Raw genomic sequence first — 24,199 nt, 5'->3', positions numbered from 1 at the left:
AACAGCCCTCGCATTGATCTATGAACAAGGAATTAGGTGGTATGGAATTGCATCCATGCAAATTCCATCACACATTTGGAAAATGACCAAAATGATTGGAATAATTCAGGTATCATATCATCCAGTAACAACAGTAGATACTACATGATTTCTTATGGATTTCAAAATCCACTATATCCATGGGCCCCATATTGATACATGTGTTTTATACACTCTATCCATCTACATGTGCCCTTTACATGTGACATTTGAGTTGCATATGCATACAACTGACCAACATCATTTATGAATTTGGTCCATTAATTACAATTCTTTGGTCCACCAAACGCAAGTTTTGCCAAATACAATATTTTTCTTAAAGGAAGAATTTAATCTCAAATGTAGGATTGGATGGATTTCATGGTCTCTCAAAACATACAATCATTGTGTAATAATGTTGATAATTCCATCTAATGGAATTCCATACCATTTAATCCCACCCACCAAAGAAGCCCAAAGTATTTTTTTATATAATTGGTTGCATGACGTATATGAAATAGACTGGCTCTATTCCGTCCTCGCTGGAACAAGGTATTCCCAAATCTCATAACAGATTGGATGAGGTAGGGAGGTTGAGATTAGAGGTAGACCTATCACCTTTCTTCAGCCAGGAGTGGTAAGGAAGGGAATAGAGGTGGACCAAGTAAATATTGAAGCCCCCCTCAGTTATAAAAACTGCACAAACAGACAGTAAGAAACAAGCAGACAATCCCTAAGCTATTGAGACAGATCAAATCTCCCCCAGGCTCCAGATCACTATTGTTCAACCAATGGAAGCTCCTATTGGATCAGACAAGCCTTAAACCGAATTTCCCAAGAGAGCAAGGCAAAAGGTTATGCTTCGCAGAAAGTTCCTACTAGCAGAAGAAGGGGATTGGCATGAAAGTCAAGCAAGCCCTCAAAACCTAGAACAAAGAGGTTTTTTGGGAATATTTTTGAGAATGTGAAGGAAGCTGAGGTCGCCATCAATAGCCTGGACAATAGGATGCAAAATCAACTGGATGAAGATCTCATTTGGAGGCTAATCAATGTTAAACAGAACCTAGCTAAGATTGGAACTCATGGAGAAAATTTTCTGGAAGCAGAAGTCCAGTAATTCCTGGTTGGAAAAGGGTGACAAGAACATGAAGTTTTTTCGCACGTCCGCCACTAGACGTGTAAGACAAGTAGAAATCAGATCTATTCGGGTTGAGGGAGGCCTGGTGGTTGAAGACCAGAGCAGAATTAAGGAAGAAGCCATTTCCTTTTTTCCAAAAATTGTTCAAATCTGAAGGAACAAATCAGCAGCAAGATCTGGCCAACGGCATTGTCTCTTCCATCTCGTCTATGGACAACGATTTCCTGGAAGCTCATCCCTCCCTCCAAGAAGTTCAGCAAGCAGTTTCCTCCCTATCCAGTGATGGGGCTCTAGGGCCGCATGAGTTCAATAGCGCCTTCTTCAAGACTTGCTGGTCTGTAATTGGGAATGACCTTCACAAAGCGGCCCTATACTTGTTCTCAGGGGGTGAAATTCCCAAAGCCTTCACCTCCTTCCTCATACGTATGATTCCTAAAACTCTGGGTCCTTCTTCTTTCGTAGATTTCCTTCCAATAAGCCTATGCAATGCCATCTACAAAATCATGTCAAAAATTATAACCTCTCAGCTATCAATTATTGTGCCCAAGATTATCTCCCAGGAACAAGGAGATTTCATCCAGGGGAGGCCTATCTCTGAGAGCATTGCCTTGGCCTAGGAAATGTTTAGAGAAATCAATAGGAAGGGAAATCTAGTGCCCAAGCTCAATCTAGAGAAGGCATACGACAAGGTCGAGTGGTGCTTCCTCAAGATGGTCCTTTCTAGGTTCGGATTCAGTGAGAGGTGGATTGCGATGGTTGAAAAATGCTGGTCTAATTGTTAGTTCATGGTGATAGTCAACAAAGAAGCTGCAGGTTATTTCAAATCCTCAAGAGAGCTTCAACAGGGGGACCCTCTCTCCCCATCCCTTTTCATCATGGTGGCAGAAGCCTTCAGTAGGGGATTCAGGTAATTATAGTTGCCAGAGGTTTCAGTCTTCCATTCAAACTCGGGCAAGGAACCTCCCTCATCTCCCACTAGTTATGTGCTAACGACACTCTACTATTCTTAAATGGTGGATGTGCATCCCTGACGGTAATCAAATCCTTCCTATCTTCTTTCCAGATAGCTTCAGGCCAAAAAGTTAATCTCAGAAAAAGTTCTTTCTTCTGCTCTACAAATATGTCTCTTAAGAGAATTAGTTCCATTGAAAGATTCCTGGGGATATCCAGAGCAGCAACTAGAGCTACCTACTTGGGGGTCCCCATCTCTAGGGGAAGAATAAGAAGAGCAGATTTTTGTAATTTGATTAACAAGACAGAGGCGTGCATCTGTGGCTGGAACGCCAAATGCCTCTCCTAGGCAAGTAGGGTGACTCTTATTCACCATGTGCTTGGTAGTATTCCCATCTATTCTTTGGTAGCAGCGGTGGTCCCAAAGCAAGTAATCAAAGAGCTAGAAAAGAGTTTCGCAGACTTTCTATGGGGCTAGTCCGACGGCAGAAAGAAATTACATTGGGTTGGATGGAAACATTTACTCAAGCCAAGGAGAGAAGGAGGCTTGGGGATTAGGAGTGTCAATGAAATGGTTAAGGCCCTCCGCTTGAAGTTAGCTTGGTCAGTGAAACATGAGGAGGAAGCTAGTTAGTGGGCATCCTTGATGAGAGCCAAATTTTTGGGTTCAAACTAATCAGGCAGGTCCTCTGTTTCCCCTCGTTTGGCTTCCCCCCTCTAGAAAAGCGTTGTGGATATGTTTCCCACCCTCCAGAGCTCCATCCAATGGCTGATCGGCCGAGGGAACTATAAATTTTGGAAGGATAACTACCCAGATTGGGCCCTCTTCAACTCAGAGCTGAATCACCCCTTCCAGTGGCCCTGTTAGACATTCCAGTCAAAGATTGCATCGGTCCTGAAGGCCCCCTTCCACCTTCCTCAGCCATGTCCTTCCTTCCCCAAGAAGATATTGACTACATCTTTAACGGTGGATTCTGCACCACCAATACGCCAGAAAAGTTTTTCTAGCTGTCAGATCCTCAAGGGATCTTTTCAGTTAAATCCACCTAGCAACTCGTTTGGCCAATTGGTGAGAACAAAAGTTGGGCCAAGTGGATCTGGCATTCTAAGCTTCCTCCAAAGGTATCCACCTTCACTTGGAAACTCCTTCACAAAGCTATTCCGATTGATGGGAGGGTTCAAATCAAAGGGATTCCCTTAGCCTCAATGTGCAGCTGCTGTGGAGGGCCTCTTACTCAACATCTCGCAGAGGAAACTCTGGCTCTTTAGCGACGCACATCTGGAAACATTACAGTAACATATTTAGTATTCCTCTTTTGGCAACTTAAGAGATGGAGGAGAGGCTGTAGTTGTGGTGGACTTCTGATGTAGAGCAGGTCGCAAACAGTTTCATGGCCAAGATGGATCAGAAAAGGCCCGGTCTTATGACAGAAGTGATCTGGACCGTCGGACCTTAGATCGGGCGTATCTCACAATCTGGAATGAGTTATTGGGCGTAAAATATATGATTTTGGGGTAGAACGAGCTACTTTATCCAACCAACCCTGCTATGCTAGGTTGCTCAAGCCGAATTTGTGAAATACCCCTGGATCGACATTTATTTTCCTGTTTTAATTTCTTTTTTACTATAAATAGTAAGTTTTAGTTTGATTATAACTCTTCATCTGTCGGGCTTTAAGAGTTGTGTCCAACGTGAAAAGAGCTTAGAATAATTAGGAGAACGGTTTGGTGAAGCCAAATAGGACACTTACTATTTTTGGTCAAAAACCTTGCTCACTAGTAGACATCATGACCGTCTATAAATAATAAGTTTTTTTTTATATAAGTAAGCCACGAATTCTAGGAGTTTTAGTTGTAGTTTGCTTCTGATTTCTCTCCCATTGCTTGGTATCCTTATTTAAAGGGTTGTGAATTCATTTATTGGAATTTATTAATCAATTTTGAATTTATTAGAATTTATTTTTATTTTCTACTTTTTTTCCTCGTGGATTTGAGAAGTCTCTGTGAGGAGTCTAGAGAAGCCCCGTGGATTTGGAGTAGTTATCCTCTTGAGGAAGACGGTGATCGACCTCATCACGTTCATCCCTACGTCAATTGGAATCAAAGCGAGGATTCCCCTCGGGCCGATGGCAAACAATGAAGATATGAATTAAAATCTTGTGGATGGTGATCCAGGAATTCGTTATCTTTTGGAAATAATGGAAGCTTTCCACCGGGAGATTCAGTTGATCATGCAAGGGCTGTAGGTAACCCTCGACCGTCTTGCGGATGAGCTACTTCCGCCCCGAGCCCTAGGTTGTGCTCCACCACCTATGGTTGCTCCACCACCCATGCTTGTTGTATGACACAACCCCGATTTTTGTAGATCACTACCAGTGGCAAATCGTAAGGCTACACCAGATGATTCAAGTTCTAGCGACGAGGACCTTAATGAAGGTTTTGCATGATGACCAATCCATGGAGGCGATCATCTAGATCGTGCGGAAAGAGACTATTAAGGTAAGGCTGAACTTCTTAGTTTTAATGGTTTATGACGTATAGAAGATTTCTTCGATTGACTAGCCGAACTAGAGAGATATTTTGATTATATGGACGTGCCAGATCATAAAAAGGTAAAATTGGTAGCGATTAAATTAAAATCTGACGCTTCTGCATGGTGGGAACAATTACAACTCTCATGAGCCCTCCAGAACAAGGCGCCCATCTTATCATGGCCACAGATGAAATGTCTTCTTGGATCACGATTTCTCCTTAGTGATTATGAGCAGATATTATTCTAACAATACTAAAATTACCGACAAGAAAATCGAACCGTCACAGATTACACTGAAGAATTCCAGCGGTTAGCTACACGAAACGATCTATCAGAATCTAAGTCACAGAAGGTGACACGATTTATAGGTGGGTTGCGACCAACCATTCAGGATAGAGTTTAGATGTACCCAGTCAGGACTATGGATGAAGCAGTTCAATTGGCAGGTAGGGCAGAAACACAACTTGTAAGAGTTCCTGCTCGTCCCTATCCTTCAACTCGACCCCCCATGACGGCTCCCACGCAAGATCTAGTGCTAGCACGAGGAAAAGATCCAATAGGCACTACGAGAAATTTGGACAAAGGCTACAGATAAAAGCCATAGCTAAGGACCTATGGCTATGGTTATAGTCCGTAGCACGACCGTAGCCATTGGTGCCACAGCCATAGGTCTTAAAGTTATGGCTACGGATTTAATCCATAGCCATAGATGAGATAGCTACGGATTAAATCTATAGCCATACTTTCCGTAGCTCTAAAGTATATACAGTTACAGATTATATCTGTAGTTTAAAGTGGAGCAAGAACCATGCAATAGGTTGAAATTAGCAACAACAACGGTTTCCAGATAAAGGGCTACGGTTAATAGCCGTAGTTAATGCCTATTTAAAAAAATTTTAATATAATAATGGCATCTCTTACCATTGTAGTACATGCCCTGATAGACCAACTCATATAAGCTAATATATATAAATACTTCATGGCTAAATCATTCATTCATTCATTTATTCAATCATTCATTCATTCAATCAATCAAATACAATCATTCATTTTAATCCATTCACAAAAGTACAATGCCAACATAATAGTTATGTCTATTTAAAGTTCTCATTGACAACAAGATCCAATGCCTTCTCACAGCCAAATAGCTTCTCAACAATCGCAAGCAAGAACTCCATGGATGTGCCTCTACTGGTTATCAATTTGCCATCAACTAACACCCTATTCTCAGCTTTGCTTTGATCCGAAAGCTTACTGCACATGACTGAAAATCAATTTCATCATGCAAACAATGTAGTCATATGAAAAAGCTATGCCCCCAAACTAAAGAACTAAATTATAAAGAAAGTTGACGACGACAGATGACATTAAAAAAAAAAAAAGGATAATACTCAGGAGCATACACTGATTTTCTCATTTCTGAACAAGCAAAATCTGCAACAGCCAAAGACAAAATAAACATTTAGCTATTCAAAATACCAACTAATATAGGTATAGCAATACCAACTAAATTTGTGAAAACAGAATAGATCAACCATTTTAGCTAAATTAAGATTTCACTCAACCCATGATATGTCAGTTCACTTGATGGATAAAAGTTTAACAGAATGTGTAAAGAAGACAGTCCCCAAGGAAACTTTGTAAAGAGTGTGAGAGAGCAGCAAAAGTATCAGGGAGATAGGTAAAATAAAATTAAAATAATCAAGTATTTCTGATATTTGAAAATTTGTTTGCTGTATTTGAATTGCAGTAGATCTTTTCATATTGACAGTCCATTTTATGATGAGGTCTGGTCCATCGGAATTTTGGAATGAACCCTCATAAAAATGGTCCACCAATCAACATATCTTACAAAGAAAAGCTAAGGGACATTTGAGGACACTTGAGAACATTCGTGCCACAGTCTTCATTTAAAAGGCAAATTAACTCCCATCCTACAAAGCAAGTCTAAATAAATTTGACAGCAGCATACCTTAATTAATATCACAAAATGACCTGCATTTTTCAAAAAATATGAGGCATTCAAAGCTAAGATCCTCGCTTGTAGTTGCAAACTATCTGACCACCTCACGAACTGCGCATTGCTTTCATACTGCAAAACCAAACTTCATCAACATACAACAAGTGTACAACAGTTATGCTAAAATGCGAAATGCAAAATGTCAAAGACAATCCATATGTCAACAATATATACCTTCTGGTTGCTCAGCATTTTCACAGTAGTAGGATTAAAATACAGCTGCATAGAAGGAAATTTAGGTAATTAGATAACAGGCAAAAAAGAAAAATAAATAGGTAGGAAGCAGGACTAGGAGCTAGAGTCCAATGCACAGTATACTCAGGTAGGTAGCGATGTTTTTCTTTCACTCTGACTGGGAATTAGAGGGCCAAGTGGTTCTACATTTACCTGATTGGGAAATAGAGAGCCAGGTTGGTAAGTTTTGTCAACTGCATGATGATGAATAGTAACTTTAGCCAAATCTTCATCTATAAATATTCTCTCATTTCCGACAGTTCCTCTAAACGCGATACCCACTGGCTTTGGATATGCTTCATATCTCCCCGTAGGATGCAAGTGGCTATATACAAAATTCTTGTCCTTCCCTATATAGTGACAGAATAGAAGCTTAGTTGAGCTACAGAATGCTAGTATAGGTAGAAAGAATTCGTTCTACGTACCAGAAGGAGGAAATACATGGAAAATTGGGCTTATCGCATAAACATATGCAGAGCTTCCATAGTAACCTTCAATGTTAGACCAAAATCTGTTTAATCCCTTCCCATGAAGAGAAGACCTACGAAAAAAAATTCAGTCAAGTATACATTCAAAAATAGAACTCAATCAAGCATGAGAATCACAGAATGGTTATAGATTCAATAAAGAACTAATGATTAATAATTAATCTAATATGTCAGCAAAGACTAAACAATCATTATGGCTAAATCCATTAAACTAATTTCATTTAACCATCCATCTTGAACCTCTTATTCAATGGCAAGGATTTTCAAATCGACCTGATTTTTTAATACGGACACCTCTATGGTGGGCCCATGTGATGAATAGCTAGCATCTTGCACAAAAGAAGGGGAGAGAAGATCAGAACCACCGGAACCCTCTTTAGTAAGGATTTATTTGGGAGATGGAAAAGGACTGAAATGCAATTCAGGGCAGGCCTACAAGTACCACACCCAAACTCCATATTTACAAAAACCTTGTGTTCCTCATCAACTCAACTGAGAAATTGACAATTGAATTTAACATTTTTTCTTTCTTTTTTTCTCAATATTCATGTAGATTAGAGATGGAAACAGCTGAGCTAAGATGGTTCAAGATGGTTCAAGATGATCTATCATAACTTATACAAAGTAGAATCTATCAAATAGATGGTTCAAGATGATAATTGGACTTATTTTGTTTATCTGCTCAATCTTGATTGTCCATTTTCCATGTTATTGATCAGATGCTTTGGATCATTCCTATGGCATGATTTTTTCACATGGTTAGTTGTATGAAAGAATGGTCGATTCAAATTGATGATTGGTCCTCCCATGTGTCCATTAAAAGCTTTGGGGGCATTGCTCACGTCCCCATTAAGGATTAGTGTGCACTTTATCAGGAAAGAAAAAGAGTGCTCTCTTTTCACGGGATGATACCAACATGTTATTTTCCCTTTCAATACGCTATCTTTTTCGGTCCAAGTAAAATACATCTAGGACCCTTTGTTGTCTCTAAACACCCTTCTTCTCTGGAATGCCTCGAGTGAATCATTAAATTTCATGAATAAGCTATAGATACCCAACCTGGGGTTCTTTCCTTGTCAATATAAATAATATGAAAACTATATTTAAAGCAACAAAACCATGATGCTCCGATGGTCGAGAACACAAACTACATAATAATGCTATAGTTTTCATGCCAGTGGAAAATTTAGATTATCTTCCATTGGTTCCCATCATTTTTTAGTCCACTCGGAGAGTGAAGCATTTCATTTTTTGTAGGAATATCAAAATTCATTAAATTAGATTTCATAATAACACTTGTATGTTCGAGAAAATGCAGATAATTCAAACTAACACATTTCTTTCAAACACAACTAGTCAACCTGGAGGTTTAACAACGAAACTTAGGACCCAATTAACAAAATTGCCCAAGTTACGTAGCAACTCACTGTTTAGTTTGGCTTGCAAGTCTGCCCATGTAAACAATGTGTCTGAAACCTGATTCACACATAAGCAGTAAGCATTTTCCATCATTCCAACACATACAACAATGTCAGTAAACAAGTAAAAGGCAAACCAAACTGTATAGTTCAGTGATAGAACTTTTAGAAATCCAATTGAATGGTGGAGTGACACTGCTGGACAGGTTAGATGCCATTTATTCCTAATAGTGGACGCCACTACCACGCATCTCAAACAGAGGTGAGGTGTTTGTAGTAATCCAAAATAGAGCAGAGGTAAGTATAAGCACCATATAACAGATGGCATATAACTGTATTACAGTTGAAAATGATGTTTGAATAACTGGCCTACTCCCCAATGCCATGGCCATGTCCAGGTCCTAGCCCTAATAGGACTGAAAAGTCATTGGGGCTTGGGCTAGATACATATAAAAGAGTCAAATGATCAAAATTTGAAATAATTCCTTGTTAGGGAAGCTAGATTGTCCTTGTCATCAGGTCACACGCCCTGTTCAAATTTTCATGTAATAATTCCTCATTAGAGAAGTTATATTGTCCACCAATGTTGGTATTAACCAATCCTTCCAAGTTAGGTTGAAATTTTTATTACCTTGTAAACAGGGCCAAATCCACCTTGTCCAAGCTTATTTGCCTCCAAAAAGTTATTGGTGGCAAGTTGTATGGTTGCCAAATCAATCCACAACAATTCATGACTGTCTACCTGACTTTCTCCATCCATCTGTGCATGTGTGCTATTTGGAGGGCCCAAATCATCCAACCAAGCTCCTTGCCAATGTCCCTGCATTGCTGGAAACAACAACAACTATCATTGCAAGGTTGATTATGAAAAGACTATTCTTCTATGATAAGAACTAGGAAATGCAATCCTTTGGTACCAGTATTCCTAGTATTCCTATAATTACATCTTTTCAGTAAAAAGAAAAAAAGAAAATATTTTTAATAATCCTGGATACCATCAAGGATGAGAAATCACAATGGTACTTTACATGTATGTGAAATCAATGACTATTCATTTTTAGCAAAGAGATTCAAACTGAGCCATCCATTTGGTCCATTATAGATTGAGATCTTGCAAACAGAAATAACCATTGATGCCTTTTTAAGCCCCCATTAAATTAAAGTTTGATATGCATGTTTTTTTTTTTTCACAATTTTTTTATTTTTAAATATACAAATATACGAATTTTAACACCTCTTGAAGTTTTACTAAAAAAATCCCAACGTTTTTCCTTCTCTAATGTTTTTCATTTTAATATCAACGATATTAATACATGTAAAGATACTAATACTATGAAAACTAGCGAGTTGCAATATTTAAGTGTCCAACATTTGCTGCATATATAAATATGTGCATGTGTTATAAATGCTACATATGTCACCATTCACGTTAAGCTCCACACATGCACTACAGTTTATCGTTACTCGTGCTCGAGGGGACTGGTGCTTAACATAGGGAATGGTTAGGGAGAGAAGAGGGGTTTGTGAGAAGGGGGATCGAGAAGAGAAAAGGGGCGCGGGAGATCGATAGAGAGAGAAAGGGACGCGGAATGGGGTTTTATTCCCAAGAGTGGAGGGAGATGAAAAGTTTTGTGAGAGGGGGGAAAAGAAAAAGGGCAGCGCGGGATGAGTTTCCGCATTTTTACCTGCTACGGTTTAGCTATGGTCTTAGACCGTAGCTAAAATCCCTCTGGACTGTAGCCATTGTGCCATCCTTCACACCATGTCCACTTTCGCACGAGTTTGATGGTTCTGAACGAACTGCCCTCTCAAGGGCTTTGTGGGATCCATCGTTATACGTTTCATATATCCACTCCATCCATTAATTTTATAATTTTTATATAGGGAATGACCCCAAAATCTAGGCAAATCGAAGGTCCAATTGAACCACACCATTGACCAATGGTAGGTATTTAATCTCCACTATTTCCTACCGTGTGGTCCACTTTAGCCTTCGATCTACTTACTTTTTTGGGCTCTTGCCAAAAAATGCTGTTTCAAAATGAATACACGTATTAGATGGAGCACACCCATTTTAATGGGCCTCATAGAGTCCCTTATGGTGTTGTCCTAGGTTGTACGTACGTGTGATGGTGTTAGCTTTTAGCTACGGTTTGAGAATTTTTTAGCTACAGTTTTAAGCCGTAGAAATCCAGCTAAGGTCTATATCAATAGCCAAAAACTAGCATAATCCGTAGCCTTTGCTCATTTTTTTGTAGTGAGGAGAACATCCTCAACCTCCTACAACTGCAAACCGTGATACGGGGAGCAGCTCATCCAGGCCTCAATGTGCAGCACCCACAACAGTGGGCCCGAGTAGGATTCCAAATCCTTATGCTTGGCCAAGGTCGAACAATTGTTACCGCTGTGGCCAACCAGACCACTTATTAAACACTTGTCCTCAACGTCCCGCAGCACACCTGACTATAAACGAAGGGGGCACTGAATATGAGGCCGCAGAAGAAGACCATGACTTTGATGAACATGAACAAACCACTGAAGAAATAGCAAGTGGCGATGAAGTGACGGGCGAGGAACGTGGCGAATTTCTTATTGTGAGGCGATTACTGTATACCCCACGAAAGGAATTACATCTACAGCGACACAATATATTTTGTACTCAATACACTGTCAACGAAAAAGTCTGTGATGTGATCATAGACAGTGGTAATAGCGAGAACATCATCTCAAGAGTAATGGTGGACAAGTTACAGCTACTAATGACAAAACATCATTCCCCATACTCAATTGGTTGGATAAAAAAAGGTGAATGAGACCAAGGTAACTGAACAATGCACTATCTCATTTTCAATTGGAAAAAATTATAAGGATCAAATACTTTGTGGCGTGGTCGACATGGAAGCTTGTCATATACTACTCGGTCGACCCTGGTAGTCGGACCGTAATGCAACCCATCGAGGATGAGAGAATGTCTACATATTCGTCAAGGATAGTCAAAAAATAATCATTGCCCCTATAGCACCAGAGAACCACCCTAAAGCCTCTAAAGTGGAGGGGAGTTCTCACTTGACCATTCGAGATTTCATAGAGGAATCCAAGAAAACTGGCGAGGTATACGCCGTATTGGTGAAGGGCGAGGAAGAGGAACCCTCAAACATCCCTTCAAGTTTAAAAATGTTGCTAAATGAATTCAAAAAAGTCTGGCCTGAAGATTTACCTGATGGATTGTCCTCTCATGAGGGATATCCAATATCACATAGACCTTATCCGCGGGGCTAGCCTACCCAACCGCCCTCATTATCGGATGAGTCCGAAGGAGTGTGAGATACTTCAGGGGCAAGTGGAGGAATTGATCCGTAAGGGTCTCTTAAGAGAGAGCATGAGCCCATGTCCCGTACCAGCATTATTAACATACAAAAAAAGATGGAAGCTGGCGCATGTGTGTCAACAGCCGGGCAATCAACAAAATTGCCATCAAATATCGGTTCTCAATACCACGGTTGGAAGACATGCACGATATGCTAGAAGGGGTCAAGGTGTTCTCTAAACTATATCTAAGGAGCGGGTACCATTATATTCGCATCTAACCCAGTGATGAGTGGAAAATGGCATTCAAGACCAAGGAAGGGTTATATGAGTGACTGGTTATACCCTTCAGCCTATCGAATGCACCAAGTACTTTTATGCATTTGATGAATCAAGTTCTAAAATCATTCACTAGCCAATTTATGGTAGTATATTTTAATGACATATTTATATATAGTCAGGATGAGGCGGAGCACAGGAAACATCTCAGGTAGGTGTTGGAGGTCCTACAAATTAACAAGTTGTACCTCAACTTGAAGAAGTATAGTTTTTTAACTGACAGCCTGTTGTTTCTAAGATTTGTTGTAACGTCCACAGGCATCCGTGTGGACGATGAAAGGTGCGAGCCATTAAGGAATGGTCAGTCCCAACAAACATTCATGAGGTGAGGAGTTTTCATGGGTTGACGACTTTCTATCATCGATTTGTGCGAGATTTTAACATCATAATCGCGCCTATAACAGATTGCATAAAAATATGACCGTTCTAGTGGACCGATAAAGCTGACGAGAGCTTTCATGAGATTAAGCATCGGTTGTTTACAACACCGGTTTTGGTGTTTCCTAATTTTGACAAATTATTTGAGGTTGAGTGTGACGCTTTATATGTCGAAATTAGAGGAGTATTATCACAGGAAGGCAGGCCGGTAGCCTTCTACAGTGAGAAGCTCAGCGAATCCCGAAAGAAGTGGTAGACTTATGAGCTTAAGTTGTACGCAGTTGTTCAAGCGCTCCGACATTGGCGGCATTATTTGATTCAAAGAGATTTTGTTTTGTACACTGACCATCAAGCATTAAAGTTTATTAATAGTAAGACTAACGTGAATCATGTGTATGCTAGATGGGTTGCGTTTTTATAGGAATTCATGTTCATTCTGAAGCACAAGTCAGGGCAGTAGAACAAGGTGACTGATGCAGTTAGCCGTCGTGCATCCCTACTTGTTACGATAAGCAACGAGGTTGTCAGCTTTGACTGTCTCAAGGAGCTGTATGCCGAGGATACGGACTTCAAAGATTATTAGATGAAGTGCCAAGAAGGTCACCCCAGTGACCTTCATATACAGAATGATTTCCCCTTCAAAAGGAATCGATTGTGCATCCCCAAAAGTTCTCTACAGGAGCAGTTTATTCAGGAGCTATATGGAGGTGGCCTCGGTGGACACCTTGGGTGAGACAAGATGGGAGCTCTTGTGGAAGAGTGGTATTACTGGCCGCAATTAGTACGTGATGTGAAAAAATTCATACAACGTTGTCATGTTTGTAAGACCTCCAAGGGAAATCTCATAATACAGGCTTCTGCACCCCGTTACCTATGCCTGACGGTCCTTGGGAGGATTATCAATGGACTTCGTATTTGGTCTCCCATGAACACAACATGGCATGGATTCGGTGTTCATGGTGGTAGATCGTTTCTCCAAGATGACGCACTTTATCTCATCCAAGAAGACCCTCGATGCAAGACACATAGCGAATCTATTCTTCAGGGAGGTCGCACGGCTACACAAGGCCCCCAAGACCATTACTTTTGATCGTGACATGAAGTTTATTGGCCACTTTTGGCGGACTTTGTGGACTCGATTCGATACACGACTTCAATTCAGTAGTGCTTACCACCCACAGACTGATGGGCAGACCGAAGTTGTGAATCGCACGTTGGGAAACCTCTTCCGCTGTATTTCAGGAGAAAAACTAAAGCAGTGGGATTTGACCTTGTCTCAAGCAGAGTTTGCATTCAACAACATGGTGAACCACTCAACAAGAAAATCACCATTCCAGATTATTTATGGACGAGTGCCTCGCCACACACTTGACTTGGTCCCTCTGCCCAAGCACCCAGGCACAAGCATTACAGCAGAACGTATGATAGAAAAGATCATAGGCATCCATGCAAAAGTGCAGACCAAGCTACATGCCTCAAACGAGAAGTACAAGGAACAAGCGGACAAGCACCAACGACAAAAAGTGTTCGAGGTGAGCGACCGCGTTATGTCCATCTGCACAAGGAGAGATTTTCAACCAGGATGTACAGCAAGTTGAAAAATAAGAAGATTGGACCCGTTCCAATCATTCGAAAGATCAATGACAACGCTTATGTTGTTGATCTTCCAAATGACGTCGCAATCTCACAGACTTTCAACGTCGCGGACTTGATGGAGTATCATGAACCAAAGCAAGATGAGAACACGAGGACGAGTTCTTTTGAAGTGGGGAGGACTGATGTAGAGTGGGTCGCGGATAGTTTCATGGCCAAGATGGATAAAAAAAGGCCCGGTCGACGACAGAAGTGATCCGGACCATCGGACCTTAGATCGAACATATCTCACAATCCGGAATGAGTTATCGGGTGTAAAATATATGATTTTGGGGTAGAACGAGCTACTTTATCCAACCAACCCTGCTATGCCAGGTTATGCAAGCTGGATTTGTGAAATACCCCTGGATCGATGGTCGTTTCCCTGTTTTAATTTCTTTTTTACTATAAATAGTAAGTTTTAGTTTGATTATAACTCTTCTTCCGTCGGGCTTTAGAAGTTGCGTCCAACGTGAAAAGAGCTAAGAATAATAAGGAGAATAGTTTGATGAAGCTAAATAGGACACTTATTATTTTTGGCCGAAAACCTTGCGCACTAGTAGACATCATGACCGTCTATAAATAGTAGGTTTACTATTTATATTAAGTCATGAATTCTAGGAGTTTTAGTTATAGTTTGCTTCTGATTTCTCTCTCATTGCTTAGTATCCCTATTTAAAGGGTTGTGAACTTGTTTATTGGAATTTATTAATCAATTTCGAATTAATTAGAATTTATTTCTATTTCTGCTTTCTTTCCTTGTGGATTCGAGAAGTCTCTGTGAGGAGTCCAGAGAAGCTTCGTGGATTCGGAGTAGTTATCCTCTTGAGGAAAATAGTGATCGACCTCATCACATTCATCCCTGCGTCAACTTCCTCGTCAACCAGGGGTCCAGAAGCTTTGATTCATCGGCTAGTTCCAATCATTCTAAGTTGGGAAATTTGGAAGGAAAGAAATGAAGTCCGATATGAAGGTAAGAGTCTCCATCCTCTCAAGGTCATCTCAAATGTCAATGGGTGTCTTAATTTCCTTATCAAGGATTCGGAAGGTCCCTACTCTTCGCCGCTGGCCTCTGTCACCACGTTTCAAGCATTAGGCCTATCAATTCCCAGGAAGAAGAATAGGAGGCCAATCCTGGTGAAATGGAAGAAACCGGATTCGGGTTGGAGCAAGTTGAATGTGGACGGATCAGCCATAGGCAACCCAGGCCCGTCTGGGAGCGGGGGAATTTATAGAGATGACAAAGGGAATCTTATTTTCTCTTTCTCGAAGGCTAACAGTTCAGATACAAACAATCGAGCGGAAATCAGGGCCGTTGCCGATGGCCTGACATTCTATCCAAATTTGGGCCTTAATAAGGTCCAGGTTGAATCAGACTCTAGCTTCGTTGTGGACCTTATCAACGGTAACTCGTAGATGGGCTGGAAGTGGAGCTATTGGACAGCCAAATTGAAAAGGATCTTGAGCCAAGGTCAGTTCTCTATCAGTCATATCCAGAGGGAAGGAAACACCCCAGCTGACGGGCTGGCTAGGCTGGGCAGCGAGGCCCAAATTTTCTCCTTCTTCAGGCAGACTTTGCTTATGCCAACCCACATCAGAGGTCTCATTTTTCTAGATAAAGTGGGCTTGGTAAATCTCAGGCTCATCCTAGAGGACAACAAAGAAATTTTGTAATTTTTTGCATCTTTCGTTTTTTCATCTTCCCTTTACGATAGGCCTCCGCCCAAAATTTTAGTTTTCTGGAGCCCGAATCATTGCCTAGGCTGTAATTTTTTTGGATGAATGAAATGAAACTTTTTTTAAAAAATTTTAAAAAATTAAAAAATTTAAAAATAATAATAATAATAATAATAATAATAATAATAGACTGCTCTGTTTCAACATTGAGACTAGGGATTGAGTACCCATATAGTGTGGTCAGTGCACGAGTGTGTGAAAAAATGATTTATACCAAATTGATATAGGCAGGTTTTGAGAAATAGTTGAAAAGCAGGAGGCTTTTGATCCATTGCTAAAAAGGCGGGCAGTCATATAGAAAAATTCCTTTAAAAACAAGCATCCACAAATCACATGGTCGGAATTCTTGGACCAATATAATTCTCAGACAGTAACTTAAACAATACTGAGTTCCACAATTTAGTACGTGTAATTTCAGTTCATCATGCCACAGGTACCATTTCTACATGCCTATGTATCAACTATCACACGTAGCTAGAGTACCAAAATAACTCCCCATAACTAGAAGAAACCTTCCCAATTATGAAAAAAAAACAAAAGCCTTCCTCCGAATTCTAAGCCCACGCGTGTGTAGGAACAGCATTTGATTCATTCATATACGCCAACGGTCTCCTTGCCTATAAATAGGCAACTATGTTAGCCTTCAAACCCCACTGCTTGCATTTAACCTACGTGCAAACATATAGGCATTGCCATTGCCACCTTCTCCGTCTCATTCATGGATAGTCCCACTACTCAAAGGCCAAACAAGGAGTTTGGTCGTGCTTGGGTAAAATATCACCCTAGTATCTGGGGTGACCACTTCATTGCAGCCTCTCCAGATAGCATGGTATATCGATATTCGTGTGCTGGATCTTTAGCTTGTAAATGTGAAAGTATATTACACACTTTTCTGGAAAATCTCTCTCTCTCTCTCTCTCTCTCTCTCTCTCTCTCTCTCTATATATATATATATATATATATATATATATATAGGTGTGGAATTCTTGGTGGAATTCCATGATCTCCTACAAGTTGTTTAGCCTTCTTTTGTGAGTCAGGATAGCCACAGCATATGCCACCCCTTAAGATTCGCATCCATGTCGATGATCTGAACTTTCCTTCTTCTCAATGAAAGTTCTCCTAAGTACCTTTTTCTCAGAATCATCTGTTTAGTGTTATTTTCTTATCAGACCATCTAAGCTTATGCTAATTCTGAGATGCGAAAATTGCTAAACCAGTTCTCCTCTGAAACATCATTACACATGTTTTTCGAGCAAGATTTATCCTAATTGACTTTTGGATTAATTAGGCTTTCTTTTGTTTAAACATGCCCTTGGAGTTTAAATCTGAAATAATATCAAAATGTGTTGTATGAATATTCTTTCAAGAATTATTTCAGAACACTTTAATATTGTTTGTTGTTGTTCATTTAAATATTGTCTATTTTCTATTCTGAAAATACTGTGCTGTATAGTTTCTCTATAAGCCATGAAAATATGCCGAAATTTTGTTCTTTTTCAAAATGATGTAATATTTGCCTTGATTTTTTTATTTTTATTTTCTAAACATGACGTTAAAGCAGAGGCTCGACGCACAAAAAGGACGGGGTGAAGAACTGAAGGTAGTAGTAAGGAGTATGTTTAGCACGGTCAATGATCCATTGCTCAAAATGAATTTGATTGATGCGGTTCAACGCCTCGGTGTAGCTTACCACTTTGAAATCGACATAGATAAGGCATTGCGCCAGATACATGATGACCACATCAATGGGACTGATGATGGTTTTGACCTCCAAACCCTTGCTCTCCAATTTCGGCTACTTAGGCAGCAAGGTTATAATGTCTCATCCAGTAAGTCTCCTGCCAATGCTCCAGTCGTTCTTAAGAAGTGCATATGTGTTTCTGTCTGATAAATGTAAATAGAGTTCATTTTATTTGTGTAAGTTCAGCATTTTTTGTCCCATGGGACCCACCTTGATCAGACCCATCCATACTTTTATCGTTGAAGGAGCACAAGAAAGGAACTTTGGGCATTTTTAGATACATGGAATCTACTATGCAAAAATAGAAATTGTTTTCCACCGACAAGACTGTTGGTCTGTTTGAATATGTAGATTATTATTATTATTATTATTATTATTATTATTACTATTATTATTATTATTTTGCACACAGTAATTATTACTCTTATCTATAATCAAAATTCTCTAGTATAATAAGTCAGGTAAGTTTTCACTAATGAATTTGAGGATTCCTTTTGCTATCCAAACATGCACCCCAACTTTGAAACAGAATTAATCCTATTTTAGATAATGACCATGGAAATCATCATTATCAAGTCATCTTATGTTATCCCACATAATCCAAATAGGATCCACGTATCCAAACATACCCCTATGTGAATGCTGATCATTGAAAATAAATTTTCATGGGTTCTCTTCCACAAATAAATGTTAAGATTCATCCTTTCAAGCAACATTATTTTAATTTCCAAATGACAAACGGTTCCAGTTCTATGGTTAAAATCTGCTTGTGGGCCCCATAGGATACCCACATGGACAAAAAAATTATATATTAGAAAACATATGTATATAATTCCGTATATAAACATTACCATTGTTGGACCTAGGCCAGTGGGTCCCATTGGTGAGCAATCACCTTCCGTTGGAGCATTAATCTTCTGCTTTATGAGGGTTCCAAACCTCGTGTAGACCCTCAGATCTTGAGGGCTCACCTTCTGCGCTTCCTAACACCTATAGCATTTGCATCTATCTATCATCATTGCCCTTACTCAAGTCCATCAATGGGTTATCACTATCATCAAATGTTTCGGATGGGAAACAGGTGTGTTTACAAAGTTTAAGGATGATGAAGGCAATTTCAGTGCAATATTAAGCAGCGACACACGCGGTTTATTGAGTTTATATGAAGCCGCATTCCTTGGTATACATGGGGACGATATACTGGATGAAGCCATTTCTTTCACCACAGTGCACCTCAAATCTGCATTGCCGCATCTGAGTGCTCCCCTCACAAAGCTAGTTGAACTTGCCTTAGAAATACCACTTCACAGGCGCTTAGAGAGGCTACAGACAAGGAGTTATATCTCGATCTATGAGGAAGACGAGGAACGAAATGATGTGCTACTGGAGTTTGCAAAGTTAGAGTTTCATAGGTTGCAGTCATTGCACCAGAGGGACCTCAGAGACATATCATTGTGAGTTCTCTCAGATGCATATACTTTTCCTCTCAAAACATAAATTTCTCTCTCTCTCTCTCTCTCTCTCTCTCTCTCTCTCTCTCTCTCTCTCTCTCTCTCTCTCTCTCTGTGTGTGTGTGTGTGTGTGTGTGTGTGTGTGTTTTTGGCACACGCATGGATATGAGATCTCAAGTCCAACTGGTTGTACCACAATTTACAGTCCATTCAGGGGATAACATCCAACCTATTAAGCACTTGTGGCATCCAATCCTACTAACAGGTGGCCTCACTGTGATAATCACCTAGTGCAAAAATCAGCCCTATCCACTAAACAAGTGAGCCACACATACAAAACAGTGTATAGCCATTGATAAATAGCAGTATGCAAGTGTGGTCCACTTGATGAGTGGGCAGCGCTGATGTTTGCATAAAGTATTCCATAGGGTGGGTGGGTCAGTCCATTCAACCCTTGCACTAATAAGTTAGAATTTATCCAAGAGTGGACCAGAACCTTGTCCAACCGATTGGAATTAAGACCTTTTAAATCTCTCTCCATTAATCAAGGTGGAGTTAGGTCAGCCACACAACAGACAACAGTTACGAGTAGATGTCCATCTATTGAAACCTTCTTGATTGTTTATGGGCCCCATTTAGAAAATGTTCAAACATCTCGCCCATCCATAATGTGTGTCTCAGTTGGATGAGTCACACCAAATTTTAGGCCATTCCAAGACTAAGGTGAACCCCTAGCAAGTGCTTTTAGTTATTTTAGGCATGGTTTCAAATGGTGCGGTCCACCTAAGTTTTAGATACAGCTAATTTCTTTTCATTGCCTACAACCTACAGGGGATCCACCAAATGCATGGTGTGGATTTCTGACACACATCACTGAGGGGCCTATATTGGTATTGCATCAACCCCTCATGACATCTGCTTGCTGCACAAACATGTGCAGGATGACTTTCTTTTAACCATCCATTTTATAGCCATCAAATGCATGGTTAGGATTTCTCGGTCAGTGTGATTTGGATGGTCTTGATAGACGTACAAGAGTGCGACATGTGAGGATCAGTGGATTCCTATTGCTATCTTTGAATCTTGCTTTCTCTGTATCTTTATCAGGTGGTGGAAAGAAATGGACCTCGCAGGAAAGCTTCCATTCACCAGAGATAGAGTGGTGGAAGCCTACTTTTGGACAACAGGAGTGTACTTTGAACCACATTATTCCCGAGCTAGAATGATAATGACAAAGATGATAGCATTTGCAACAGTTATGGATGACACCTACGATATATATGGGACATTGGAGGAGCTTGAACTACTTACAGCCACAATCGAAAGGTTTGATACATGCACGTTACACATGGATTATCCTTACATGTCCAGATCAAAAACACCCAAAAATGAGAAAATTGTGGCCCCAAAATGGATGCCTAACTCAAAATTGGTCATCCATGGTTCCAAATTGGATGAGGATAATATGATCAATGTAATTTGTTGCATGAAATATCTACAATGATGCCTATGTTTTGTATGTGGATTAATGGTACATGTGTATATATGATGGCTGATAGTCGGTAATTAGCTGAAAATTGCAATTGATTACTTAAATTTTCAGGTGGGATCGTGGGGATATGGATCAGCTGCCAGACTGCATGAAAGTGTTTTTCATTGCACTCTTAGATGAGATCGATGCAATTGAGGATGAACTAACTGGGGAGGGAAAATCTTACCGGATATACTATTTAAAAGAAGCGGTATGTTGCCATTTGATCCATTAAAATTAGAACCACCAAACTTAGGTAGGTAGCTACAAGCACCATATGAATAGAACTTTCATGAGATCCACCCCGTCCATCAGGTCTCCTGCCTCATCTTTACCCTTTGTGGTGTTTTTATGCCATCCCACCCACCTCATCAGGATGAAAAGAGTATTCTAAAATTCATGTGAGAATTTTTTAAATTTCTAAACTGGGTGGCCGAACTGAGTCTCAAATATACCCTGAGCTTTGCGATATGAGAGCTAAACAAAGGGTGGTGTGCTTGATAGTGGGGCCGGATTCAATGCAGCAATAAATCATTTCTCCACGTTAGAGAAAGTTACCATAATTCTTTTGATTAAACCGTCCAAAGGATGGGTTTTGGTCTGATGGTTATGACCCATCAGCTGTATGGCATGGATTAATGGACATTTGGCACTGGTCGAATAGTAAAGATAGCTCACAAATGCCAATGCCTTTTTTTTTTTAATGGTGAAAGGATGTACACTTCTGTTTTGAATTAGCCCTGTCAATAGGGCGGCCAAAGGTTAGATTAAGCCTGGAAAAAAAAAGGTCTGGTACATTTATGTATTGGGCTTAATGTTTACAGTGTGGGGCTGAAAATTAAGCTAAAGTGTAGCCTGTAGTTTATATAAATGAACCTAGATCCGGCTACTTGGGGGCCTCAATTTGAAGATGTTGTAGAACTTAGTTCATGACTTGACCCCTCTTCTTTGGGCCAAAACAGTCAAGCCCGAGCCCTGTCCAAGCTCGATGGGCTACAATGGCCCATTGGCAGCCCTATTTGCACGAGCTACCATAAACTTTCTTCTTCTTCTTCTTCTTCTTCTTCTTCTTCTTCAGATTAAGGATCTGGCCAAGGCCTACTTGGCCGAAGCAAGATGGGCCAGCTCGGGGTACGTGCCAACCTCAGAGGAGTACATGAAAGTTGCCTTAATCAGCGCCGTTTATCCTATGCTTTTTATTGCATTTCTCATTGGCATGGGTGAAATTGTAACAAAAGAGGTTCTTGAGTGGGCCATACACATGCCAACGATAATGAGGACTTGTTCTATAGTGGCCCGACTGATGGATGACATCCCATCAAGCAAGGTATGATATATTCCATATACACACACACACACACACACACACACACACACGCCATTACCCATGCCCAACCATACAAATTATGCATTTTGCTTGGATGAAAAAAACCTTTATAAGCTTCTTCTTCTTCTTGTTATTTTAACACGCGCCCTACAATGGGTAACCAAACCCATGAAACCTGTGTTGAAACTCTTGTGAGTTTATAAGCTCGTGGAACAAATTGTTCGTGTGACTCATGTTAAACAATCCAACTTTTGGGTCTAACTTTAAATAAGTCATTCTCCATAAATTATAATCAACTGTTTGTCTTAAGTGGCTGATCAATTGATGGACATCTAATTCATAATTAATATAATAAAAATAAAAATAAATAAATAAATAAAAAGAAAAAACAGTGAACAGATCAACCGCAACTAATAAAAAGTTCACTAACCATAGGTCAGGATCATCTAATTAATCAAAACTATTTTTATAAGTTATACAAAGTGGGCTTCAGATAATCATTTTGAGTTACAAGTATGCCTAAACCTTGTTGGACCATCGCTTCTCACTAGTCTTTTCATCTTACTATGCTTTTTGCTATTATAACAAGCAGCTCAATGCCAAGGGGTGAACACATCTTGTAGCTTATTGGGTTCTATAAGGGATCTTTCCAATCAATGATTCTACTAGACTAGGCATTTGCTACTTCCATGATACATGCCTCAATCTAAATATTTTCCATGAAGCCAGGCAGATAGACGTTGTGAAGGCAACCCACGCCTTTGTATGGGTTTTACCATGAGAGGTTCAAGTAAGTTTCTTGTTCAAAAGATATTTTAAAATTTTTAATTTATTAAAATGATTTCAGGAAATTTTAAAATTCTAGATCTCTACTTCAGCGCTTTCTTTCTTCTTCTTCTTTTTTTTTTACTTGTTTACGTAACATGCACTAAAATTTATTCAAATTAACTATAGCATAAAAAGCTAATCTTCAGTCGATGACCACTCATCTCATTGGCCCTTCTTGGAGATTGATTGTCTTTTTAACAATAATTTTTATCGGACAATACCAACATCCAGCCATTAGCAAAAAATATAGATAGTTCAGATTGATTATAAAAGACAACAAGCTCTAGCTGGGAAACCTTTTGTCTATTTTTGTAAAAAGGAAAAAAAAAAGAAGAAAAAATCTATTTTGATGAGAAGTTTATAATTTCACAAACTTGTTTAATTATACACCTGTTTCTTTGCAACCAAACATGTGCACTAAATGCCCAGCCATGCGCATGTGCATACTATTTTAATAGAGATGAATGATTTTTTTTTTCCCTCCTAATATGTGTGAAGCTTGAGCAAAAAAGGCAGCACGTTGCATCTGCAGTAGAGTGCTGCATGAAAGAGCATGGAATCTCCTATCAAGAAAGTATCCAAAAGCTCCGGGAAGAGGTTGCAAGTGGATGGAAAGACATCAACAAGGAATGCCTTAAACCCACTCCAGTTCCTACGGCTGTGATGAATGTTATCCTGAATTTTACACGTGTGCTCGAAATCATATACCAGCATCGAGATGGATACACCGATTCCAGCTTTGAGACCAAAGAACGGATTATATTACTGTTTGTGGACCCTATTCCACTTTAGAATACATGGCTTGTTGTATCTTATTATGCATCAACCTGCAGGTTTGTTGTGGATGCCTCAATGACAAGAACATACTTATATTTGGCTTTATTAAATAATGAAACCGATATATATCTTAGCTATTAAGGACTTTATCTCGTGGACGAGTTGGATATTGGGCACATGCCATGTTTCCGCATATACTAACTTATAGATGAGGAGAGCTAAACGTACATTTACCAGCCTACACATGAACTTTCTAATTAATCGGCATTCCTATGAACCTTCCATCTTTAATTACACTGCTACTTTATACATCATGGTGGCACTGATCCACCTCTACCAACAAAAAAAT

General features: G+C 39.8%; 1 protein-coding gene and 2 long non-coding RNA genes across 5 annotated transcripts; 1 reads left to right on the top strand and 2 right to left on the bottom strand.

The window, feature by feature from the left end:
• Positions 1 to 5,663: 5,663 nt before the first annotated feature.
• LOC131220637 (uncharacterized) lies at positions 5,664 to 6,561 on the bottom strand. Its single transcript, XR_009158746.1, has 2 exons — positions 6,044 to 6,561; positions 5,664 to 5,894 (listed from the first exon to the last, which is right to left on the bottom strand). It is a non-coding gene; the product is annotated as an uncharacterized LOC131220637 (long non-coding RNA).
• A 135-nt stretch (positions 6,562 to 6,696) lies between these two features.
• Positions 6,697 to 7,478, bottom strand: LOC131220636 (uncharacterized). Its single transcript, XR_009158745.1, has 3 exons — positions 7,320 to 7,478; positions 6,835 to 7,244; positions 6,697 to 6,732 (listed from the first exon to the last, which is right to left on the bottom strand). It is a non-coding gene; the product is annotated as an uncharacterized LOC131220636 (long non-coding RNA).
• Positions 7,479 to 16,753: 9,275 nt separating this feature from the next.
• LOC131221684 (beta-cubebene synthase-like) lies at positions 16,754 to 23,984 on the top strand. Of its 3 annotated transcripts, none has more exons than XM_058216986.1 (7): positions 16,754 to 17,021; positions 17,754 to 18,024; positions 19,018 to 19,390; positions 20,495 to 20,713; positions 20,991 to 21,129; positions 21,997 to 22,245; positions 23,572 to 23,984. In XM_058216986.1, the coding sequence occupies exons 1-7, from the start codon at positions 16,911 to 16,913 to the stop codon at positions 23,863 to 23,865; spliced, it is 1,656 nt and encodes a 551-aa protein (XP_058072969.1). In that variant the 5' UTR covers positions 16,754 to 16,910; the 3' UTR covers positions 23,866 to 23,984. The 3 variants fall into 3 exon arrangements, with proteins under 3 accessions (XP_058072969.1, XP_058072971.1, XP_058072970.1); XM_058216987.1 differs by having other exon boundaries at positions 16,771 to 17,021; positions 17,757 to 18,024; positions 23,572 to 23,978; XM_058216988.1 differs by lacking the exon at positions 21,997 to 22,245 and having other exon boundaries at positions 16,762 to 17,021; positions 23,572 to 23,981.
• The last annotated feature ends 215 nt before the right edge of the window (positions 23,985 to 24,199 follow it).

The sequence above is a fragment of the Magnolia sinica genome, chromosome 12 (genome assembly GCF_029962835.1).
Source record: "Magnolia sinica isolate HGM2019 chromosome 12, MsV1, whole genome shotgun sequence".
Taxonomy (NCBI): Eukaryota; Viridiplantae; Streptophyta; class Magnoliopsida; order Magnoliales; family Magnoliaceae; genus Magnolia; species Magnolia sinica.
Note: the sequence above shows the minus strand (reverse complement) of the source record. Positions and strands in the feature narration are given on the sequence as shown.

What these genes read in the sequence shown, in the direction of transcription:
- LOC131221684 (XM_058216986.1), top strand. Translation starts at nt 16,911, where the DNA reads ATGGATAGTCCCACTACTCAAAGGCCAAACAAGGAGTTTGGTCGTGCT. An exon ending in TATACTATTTAAAAGAAGCG is followed by an intron (nt 21,130 to 21,996) that starts GTATGTTGCCAT and finishes CTTCTTCTTCAG; the next exon opens with ATTAAGGATCTGGCCAAGGC. An exon ending in ATGACATCCCATCAAGCAAG is followed by an intron (nt 22,246 to 23,571) that starts GTATGATATATT and finishes ATATGTGTGAAG; the next exon opens with CTTGAGCAAAAAAGGCAGCA.